This window comes from Saccostrea echinata, unplaced genomic scaffold (assembly GCF_033153115.1).
Source record: "Saccostrea echinata isolate AGI-Se365-2 ecotype Australia unplaced genomic scaffold, CSIRO_AGI_Sech_v1 ptg000002l, whole genome shotgun sequence".
Taxonomy (NCBI): Eukaryota; Metazoa; Mollusca; class Bivalvia; order Ostreida; family Ostreidae; genus Saccostrea; species Saccostrea echinata.
The window spans coordinates 19,974,430-19,984,597 of NW_026889751.1; the positions used below are offsets into that span (position 1 = coordinate 19,974,430).

The 10,168-nt window shown below is 34.3% G+C and overlaps 1 protein-coding gene across 1 annotated transcript; it reads left to right on the plus strand.

Annotated features, from left to right (window-relative positions):
• The first annotated feature begins 1,020 nt into the window (after positions 1-1,020).
• On the plus strand, positions 1,021-7,385 carry LOC133178109 (acyl-coenzyme A amino acid N-acyltransferase 1-like). Its single transcript, XM_061312868.1, has 8 exons — positions 1,021-1,237; positions 1,531-1,794; positions 1,981-2,150; positions 2,536-2,649; positions 2,840-2,925; positions 3,054-3,138; positions 4,198-4,399; positions 7,252-7,385. The coding sequence occupies exons 1-8, from the start codon at positions 1,021-1,023 to the stop codon at positions 7,383-7,385; spliced, it is 1,272 nt and encodes a 423-aa protein (XP_061168852.1).
• Positions 7,386-10,168: the final 2,783 nt, after the last annotated feature.

Here is a 10,168-nt window from a genome sequence, read left to right on the forward strand (position 1 = left end):
AATAGTTACTTCCATTCATATGACGATTCGATATATCCCAGTGAATTTGAAATAAAAGACACAACAGAGTCTGACACATCTGTTTCATATTTGCATATTTTACTGGAAAAAGACATCAATGTTAACCTAACAACAAAACTTGATGATAAACATACTTTGATGACTTCAACTTTTCAACTTAACATACCTATGTAGCAATATACCCTTAACATCACCTGCATGTGGGATTTATGTCTCCCAGTAGATTCGATACGCAAGAGCATGCTCTACGTACGATCATTTTAAAACGAGGCAAACTATTAACCAACAAGTTGATGAAACAAGGATGTCAACAGTCTCGTTTGAGGTCATCATTTCGCAAGTTCTATGGTCGATACAATGACCTTATCAGCAAATACAATGTATCATTAGGTCAAATGCTGACTGAGGTTTTTCATACTAATTGTTGAGCAATTATTTACACACTGAAATATCTACAGATTTTTACCCGATCTTGACAAGAAGCACACGACAGGTGTGACCGGTCGACAGGGGATGCTTACTCCTCCATGGCATCTGATACCGCCTCTGATGTTTTAGGAGGTCCGTGTTTGCTCTGCTCCAGATTTGTATTCTTTAAATGGACTATGAGCTTGAAAACTGTTCATTATCTCTATATTTCATCTAGATTATTGTTGTAGTGAAATACATAGATTTGAAAGAAATTTTCAAACTTATATTAAAATTACATGCAATTATAGACTGCTAAAAACAAATTCATGAGTCTGAATATGGATATGCTAGAAGTGTGCATGTAAATGCAGGGAGAGTACATGTATTAGACAATCCATGAATAAACTTAAATAAACAAATGGGGTAAATTTTAAATGATAAGAATAAAGACAAAGTACAGTTAAAATATATCTATAGATGTACGTGCACTATCATTATTTTGTTTACTCATATACTTGTATAACGGATCGTGTATAAGATACGTGTATCTAGTTTTGGAATTTTTGTAGCCTTGTGTACGGACACAACATGTCTGAAGTAAAAATAATTGTGGACCCAAAGGAAGCTCTAGTTGATGAAAGAGTTCATATTGAAGTAGAAGGTCTACCCCAAAATAAACCCATTACTATTAAAGCCTCATTTCAGGAGGAAGGCCAGAGATTCTGTTCCTATGGATGCTTTACCTCAACAGACGGAGGTCACGTGATGGTTGAGAGGCAGGCTGCAGTACAAGGAACGTACACAGGTTCGTAGCACTTGAATACGGAATGTTCCGATGATGATACCATAAGAAATATCTATAATTTAAAAAATTGAATGCTAAAAGAAAATGATATGAATATATTTTTCTGCAAGTTATTGTCTAAGGATTTTAAATAAATCAATGTTAATCCATAAAATATGTATTGAAAAAGTATTTGAGGTGTATTACGATCTCAAAATTAGGACTCTTAGATAAAATCGTCTTAAAATTTGATCCGCATTTTAATTATATATTTTTAATATAAACCATTGCAATATAATTGCAAATTTTCATAGGTGTAGAGCCTATGGGGTTATTTTGGAGTATGAAGCCCGAACCTTCCCAGAGACAACAAATAAGATTCCTGAAGAGAAATGTCACAACACCCATAATTGTGACATTTGCTGTACTTGAAGGACACCTGTGCTGGGTTGAGCTCTTTGATCCGCCCACTAAACCCTTAGCCATATCGAAAGTTTACAGATGGTACAAACACAAGAGTGTTCGAAGAGAAATAGTGAGGGAAGGAAATATAAGGGGTGTGCTTTTCACTCCTTCAGGTATCTCAAGTGATTTATTATGTGTTTTTTTTTTTATCAAATACACACGTGCTTATACTGAAACCATGTATTTTTTTCTGTACCATGCTCCAATAATACCAAGTCTACCTATCAATGATAACCTGAAAAATTCTAGAATTCACTTAAAAAAGAAAAACTGTAATGATATTTCATTAATCATTACAGGGCCCGGACCGTTTCCCGGTGTAATTGACCTGTTTGGTAGCGGAGGAAGTCTTTTTGAACACAGAGGAGCTCTGCTGGCTTCTAGAGGATTCTGTGTTCTCTCCTTGGCCTTCTACGCTTATGAAGATTTACCTAAATTCCTGACCGATGTCACTTTAGATTATTTCATAGTAAGCTATACAGCTGAAAGTATTATACATTTTTGAGAATGCTTTGAAGAGGCATTGGTTGTAAAATGATAGCAACCAATTTTTCTCAAAGTCTCTCATCTGCGTAGGGATATTATAATAATATTTCTACTCAATAATGACCAATGAAAATATTTAGTTCGTACAATACAAGTTGTAAGCCAATAATCATCCAAACGACAAAAACAAAGTTGAGGGTAAAAAGTGTTCGAAATCATTAAACACTGTTGTCATTAAAGAAATATATAAGCTGGAACAATTTTCAAAGAATTAAATTGTTGAAAAAAAAAGACAGACAATGCCGCTTTGATTGTTTCATTATTCAGAGAAATTTAAAATCCTTTCATCCTATTCCTGGTAAATTTAGGAGAGTGCTGGATGGTTCAGTAGATTACCGATAGTGATGTCATCAGGTGTAGGGATCATATCACTGTCAAAAAGCGGAGAATATGCTCTAGAAATGGTTCGACAATCCTCTAAGGTACTGAAATGTAACTGCAGGATTACATGTAGGGAGAAAAAAAAATCTGTTCCATTTCAAAACCATACATGAAACTTTTAGATGTGGTGCAATGATTATCATTAATCCTACTGAGTATTTTCATTAGATTTTCTTTGAAATGTAAATCTATTTGGTAAAGTAATAGATATGAATATTTTTCATCGTATAGGTGAAAGCAATAGTCCTTGTGAACGCTGTTCCCTTCTGCTCACACGTACCTCTGAAATACAGCAAGGGCGACATACAATGCACAGAGTATGCGGATTTCTACTTAAACTTATCATAAGGATTTTCTCATGCAGTTTTCTAAAAAATCCCTTCGTTACAAATATGATACATTTATAAAGTATATTAATGCAAGATTAAAATTTTCTTTTTTCCAGATATTTATCAAATGAAGTTAAGTTCACACCCAATGGAATGGATACAACAGGATGTCTGAAGCCATCTGACGATATCTACAGCAAGGTAAGATCAATGATTGGGTTCATGATTGGGATCTAACTCTGTAGTGCCCTATAGCAAAAAGTTCATTTCGTCTAGATGTGACTCGTTATCACTTGTTCGGATTATATTTTCTCCCCCTTGCCCTAATCTGGGCCATACAAGGTCATAATTAATCTCTGTATAAAATCCTTGTCCGGAGCATATTTTCTCTCCCCTTAGCCCTATCCTGCTCTCCCATAGAGTGTCCTTTGGTTAAGGATATGCACTGAGCATGACCCAAGTTTCTATATCATAGGTCAAGATCAAATAAAATCTCTTCGGAGATCCTTGCCGTACGCAAATTTACTTTCCCCTTGGTCCAGCCTGGCTCTTACTTCACTTATAGATTGCTTATAGATAGGGAGTGTACAGTGACTTTGATCCAGTTTTCTTGTCTGGAAGAAATATTCTCTTCACTTGTTCTTATCTGGCTCATACTTCACCCATACAGTTTCTTTGGGCAAGGAGTTTGCAGTGACCTTGAGCCAAGATTCTAGATCAGAGGTCAAGGTCAGAGCAGATCTCTGTGTGAAATCTTTGTCATGAACATATTTTCTTTCACCTTGGCCCTACTTCATCTATTGTGTGCTTGTTGGTAGAGAGTGAGCAGTGTCTTTTAACCAAATTTTTTATATCAAAGATCAAGTAAAATACTATTGTATAAAATCTTTGCTTAGAGATCTGCATTTACCCTTGACCCTGCCTGATTAATACTTTACCTATTTGTACTTGTGGGTTGAGGTTGAGCAGTATTCTTGATCAAGTTCCTAGGACATAACAGATCTCTGAGTGAAGTCTTTATATATTAAATTTTTTCTCTTTTTGGTCCCATCTAGCTCATACCTCACCCAAAGAGTGCCCATGGGTGTAAAGAAAATAAAGGTCAACTTTTTAAAAGTACTTTTCGTTAGGCCTAATGTTCTTTACTAAAAATGGAACCCTTTGAGATGGTCACCATCTCAGTAATATCTAGTTAGTATTATTTTTACCTGTATAATTATAGATGTAATCAGAATCTGGATATATGATTTATCACCACAGGTATGGACCACACGTGCCTCCGTGCTGTGCATTGTGGGAGAAGATGACCATATTCTAAATCCAAAACTTTCTGAGAGATTTATGGAACTTGTACCAAAAGAACACAAACATCGATTCCAGATGATTAAGTATCCTGGGGCGGGGCACCTGATAGAACCGCCTCATGTGCCGCACTGTAGATCCTCCCATCACAATGTGTTTGGTATTACACTTTTAATAATGTAAATGATTAAACTTATCTTAAATATAAATGTACTGTATAAAAGTTCATTGTAAGAAACGATATAGTTTTTTTTAGGTCACCTGAGTCACTCAGGTGGCCTATTGCTATCTGTTTTCATCCGTCGTCGTACATCATTCGTCGTCCGTCGTTCGTCTTCAATCTTTCGTAGACTTTTTAACATTTTTAGCTTCTTCTCTGCAAGCATTAAACTTATTTCAACCAATTTCGGCATATAGAATCAATGGGTGAAGGGGTGTAAAATTGTAAAATTCATGGCTCCTTCCTCCCTGAGGCCTGAGGGGTGGGGCTAAAACCACCAAAATTAATGCAATCTTTAAATATCTTCTTCTTTACTCCTGGACATCAACCAGTCAAACTGTTGGCATGATTGTTATAAGCATTGAGCATTCTACCAAAATAGTGAAATTCATGGCCCCTGGATCAGGGGTTTTGGTGTTAGGGCGGGGCTCTAATGGTTATATAGTGAAAATACGGTAATTCTTTGAAAATCTTCTCCTCTGCTCCCGGGTATTAAGCCAATGAACTTGGTACATAGTTATGATGAGGAAGAGTGCCTCTTCCAAAATTGTGAATTTCGTGGCCGCTTAATCGGGAGTTTAGGTGTTAGGGCGAAGCTCTAATGATTATATAATAAAAATGCATTAATTCTTTGAAATTTCTTTTCCTCTGCTCCTGGGTAATATGCAAATAAACTAAGTAAATAGTTATGATGAGTAAGAGAGCTTCTTTCAAAATTGTAAATTTCATGGTCTTTGGGTCAGGGGTTCCGGAGGGGGGGGGGTAATTATTATATACTGAAAATAAATTAATACTTTGAATATCTCACTCCTCTGCCCCTTGGAATTAAGCAAACAAACTAAATGCAATAATATCAATGTAAATGTATTAAATATGATTATAAGTAAATGTGTCTTTTTTTTTTTTTGCTCCTGGGTATCTAGGAGGCAAACAGAGTAACCAATTGAAATAAGCAAATGATAGTTACTCCCCTTTGCTAGATATTGTTAATCAAGAAATCCTTGTATATAATTTATTTTACAGGTTATTTGATTGAATGAGAATACGAGAAAGAATGCTATATATAGAAATAAGATAAAAATGAATGTTTGGTTTAAATGAGCAAAGCATGCTCAAAGTCAGATTCTTGCCTGGAAAGCAATATAAAAGATTGAAATAAATATCATTTATATATTTACTGTGTAATCGTACACAGTATGTTTATACTGTGGTGTTCTGTTTGAAAGTAGATGAGTTATTGTCACTGGTAGAGTCATGGTTGACAAGAGACTAGATAAAGTTTTTTTATACTTTATCAAAGTGAACAAAGAATCACAGAGAGCCAGGGTGACTTATTGGAATTAGTGACAAGTGGCAAATAATCACGCAGTATACCCAAGTCTGTGTGTACTGAATTGTTGCACTAGGCAAGTGACAAAAACATATCTGTATATATTGAAAACCTGTAGTATAAAAGTGACTCCCATCAAGCCACGAACCCCGTTTTCACTTAGATCCGACACTAATTTAGTGTTTCGGCGGTGTGATAACAGGCCAAGCAATAAATAAAGATTCTATACTAATTATAATTAGTTATATAAGTCCGCCATCATCAGGAACTTTAACCTGGTCACTCATCAAGAAAATACAGGTGTAAATCACACAGACTTGTCACGTAGGCATATTTTATGAAGCGCGCTAGCGCTTCATGAAAAATATGACTACGTGCAAGTCTGTGTGATTTACACACCAAAAATTCACACAAAACTTAAAAAAATCCCTTCGATTTAAATTTTACATGTTCAAAAGCACCAAAAATATAGTCAATGTTTAATATATTCGCTACCCTATATCGTTACATTTTTATTAACGTATCTGTAGCTCATTGTGACGTAACTTTAGCGCGAGTTTTTCCGTGCATATTTCTACGCGTGAGTATACACGAAAATGGCATTTAAATCAATTTCACAGTTGGCTTAGTAGAAAAACATAGCAAATGTAAATATATACCGGTGAATACAAATTATTTTTAAATTCAAAAAGATGTAGCACATAAAAGTCAACTCAAAACTGATGGTATGTATACCATAATGCAATTTTTATGACGTTGGGTAGAGAAAAAATAGGTAATAAAATAAAAAGTGCCTTTTCTTCAAAATAGGAACAAAATCCACTTTCTTCAAAATAGGAACAATATCCACTTTCAAGCTTTTAGTCTATCCCTGTAACCTAGTACTTCCGTACTAGCTTGAAAATACGGGTATATATTTAAATTCTGTGGTAAAATTTATTTCAAAATTAAGGATTATCTCCCTCATGCATAGCTTTGATCCTTCGACGTATTTGGCTGCAGTTTTTGGCATCTTTTTCAGCTCTTCTAGATCGTTTTTATTTAATTTTTTTGGATTTCCAACGTTTCGGCTTGAGCATTACTGAAGATACATCATTTGTCGAAATGTGCATCTGATGCATCAATATTGGTACCGTATATGATTTACAATTCAATTCGTGAGGAAGGAATAAAGACAACTTCATTTAAAACAATAGATAATGAAGAATTTTTTTTTTTTAAAAATGCATCGATGATGCATGCTACTAGCGATGCACACTACCAGATATGCTTTTGAAGCTTGACATGACCTATATTTCCAGGATGATTGAACATTCTAAAGTTTCTAGAGCAGGTTCCTTTTGAATATGTATGGATCTTAACATGGATCAGATTGTATAGATGTTGTTGCTTTACTTATATATAGATGGCATTCGTCGAGATAAGCTTTTTAATCTATGATCACCTATCTTTTTTTCTGCAGATGAGTACCTTTTTTGGGGCGGGGAAACAAAAAGTCATAGCTACGCACAAGAAGATTCATGGTGGCAGATCTTGCAGTTCTTCTCTACTCAACTTAAATCCGAATCCGACAATCAATATAGCAGTAAATTATAATCAAGACTCTGTGATGTTTTTTTTTAAATTTGGTATGACATGTTTTTGATAAATTATTCTTAAACTGAGAATACTAGGAAAGCACTGCAATACTGATCATGAAAAACATAAAGAAATGCTGACAAAATTTGAAGACCTACTTTTATTTGATCTTCGGTCTTTTGTGCATTTAAAAAAAAGATGCTTTACTAACGAATGTTGTTAGCCAGCTTATAAGGATTTGTTGGTGTGAGTGTATTGTGTAAGTATTCATTGCTTTCATAATTCTTCATCGGAAAACATGATACTGTTTGTGTACGTCTGCATTATAAAAAATATTCGAGAAATTTATTAAATTCAAATTCTCCTAACAGAGTAATGGAAGTTAAATAGAAAGCCAATCCGAATTGATAAAAAATCAAATCTTCACATATTGAATATACCGGTATACATTAGGAAAATCGCCCTCTCCTCCCCCCCCCCCCCCCTCCTCCCTCCCCGATAAAAAGGATACAAGTATGAATATGCAGGAAGATTTTTAATTCATCAACCAATCAGAAATTATTCAGAATAATAATTTTCAATGTTGATGATGCAAGAACACAGTTTCAAAACTTCTAGTCAACTATACGCAATGTTTATATCTTAGGCTACATTCAATTACATTTTTATGAGGCCACCTTTAAAAATGTGTTTGCTTGTCCTTTCCCGTCGGAGGATACAAAATTGGGTAGGTAGGTAAGGGCAATTTTTTTATTCAAAAACACCTACAAATGTGAAGTTAAAATAGTTATAAATGAATTAAAAAAATAATTGTTTCCTGGAGATCAAAAAAGGTTTCGAGTCGGGCCGTTTCTAGTCAGTCGGTCGGGAGAGAGCTACCGGTGATCTGATAAACTTAACACCCCTACACGAGAGAGAGAGACAGAGAGAGAGAGAGAATTGTTTAAAATGTCTGTCTACCGGTTAATCAAGTTGCGTTTAAGTGCATGTATTTTTAAGCCAATGATTTTAACAGTACATACATACATACAAACATATATATATATATATATATATATATATATATATATATATATATATATATATATATATATATATATATATATATATATATATATATATATATATATATATATATATGGATGGGTGTGTGTGTGTGTGTGAGGGTGTGTGTGTGTGTGTAATTTTCGGACATATAGCAAAAATATCTTACCATTTGAAAAAAGAACAATTGTGATTTGTTTAGATACTTTTGATACATTTTAATTAAAACTGGAAGAACAAGCATTAATTAACTATCCATTGTATATAGCAAACAAAATTGGAGATGCAAGCAATTTTAACCTAAACTGCAAGTAAAACTTTCATGAAATCTCATAAAACACAAAGGAATAGAGTCAATAAAAACCTGATCACGCAGATATCCATATCTCGTCTCCAAAGTTCAATTAATACATGTGTTTTATGCATGTACCATTTTTGATTTTCTGGATGCTCTACTTTATCAGAGGAATAAATCTTGCAGAAACATCAAATCTGTTCTATAATATTTGTTCTACAAATATGTAATTCGCTAAGTTGTCCAAGCAAATTTCCAGTTCGTCCGAACAATTCTGATCAAAATATTTTAATCTCTTTCGTCTAAATGTATTTAATTTGTCCAAAGGAAGAACTTGTTTGTCCGAGCAAAGAACAAACTTGTTAGAACTATTATCTTATTTGTAAGAACATATATCAAATCGTCCGAACAATAATATATTTTTTCTGAGTTCAACAGCACTGTACTATTGTATTATATTCTGTTTTTAAAAAAGTTATGGCCTTCATGGATTTTTGTAAATTTGTAAGTAAGATTCTAAAATTACAAAATGTATAACCTTAAAAATAAAAAAAAAAAAAAAGAAAAATAAATGTATTTGCTAACAAGGTTATTATTATGACGAAATTTTAGAATGCTGACTTTGATTGGGATTAAATATGGAGATAACGAACAGTAATCAAGCTCAAAAGTCTATTGAAACAATACAAATCGGGAACATCCCTGTAACATCGTCTAATTTATCAGTATCCTGCCTCTTTTTGAAAGTTGATCGTACTCGGAGCATACTCTAGTGCACCGAACAAGATAGAAGACTTAAACACCATATACAGGCGACAGTGGAATATTATCGCATAAATACGTGTAAGAAGCCAATTTGGTCCCCCCGTTTGTCATAAAGTTTAGATGTTAGTTGGCCATAATCAGTAAAATATCCAAATATGAAACGCATGATGAAGAAAAACAAAGTCAACAGTTTTTCACGAAAAGTCACTGTGATGTATCTATTGTGCAATTTTTATTGTGTGATGAAAACACAATAGGTGAAATATAAAGATAACGAACAGTAATCAAGCTCAAGAGTCCATTGGAACATTACATGGGAGCAGAGCAAACACGGACCTCTAAGTACATCAGTGGTGGGATCAGGTGCCATGCAGGAGTTCGCATCTCTTGTCGACCGGTCACATCGCTGTGTACTCCTTGTCATGATCCGGCACACGGAAAGATCAGAAGACCAACTCAGTGTGAAAGAAATGGCCTAGCAATTTGTATGAAAAAAAAAAATCAGTCAACATTCGATAGCAAGGTAATGCATCGACCATAGAATTTGCGAAATGTTGACTTTAAACGAGACTGTTGATATCCTTGTATCATCAACTTATTTGGCAATAGCTTGCCTCGTTTTAAAAACACGTAGAACATGCTCCTGTGTATCAAATCAACTGGGAGATATATACTCCATATGCAGGTGATAATGGTA

Bases quoted from the DNA above. Each gene is read 5' to 3' on its own strand.
- LOC133178109 (XM_061312868.1), top strand. From the start codon at position 1,021: ATGTCTGAAGTAAAAATAATTGTGGACCCAAAGGAAGCTCTAGTTGAT. The intron at 1,238-1,530 runs GTTCGTAGCACT...AAATTTTCATAG, and splicing joins AGTACAAGGAACGTACACAG to GTGTAGAGCCTATGGGGTTA. The intron at 4,400-7,251 runs GTATTACACTTT...TTTTTTCTGCAG, and splicing joins CTCCCATCACAATGTGTTTG to ATGAGTACCTTTTTTGGGGC.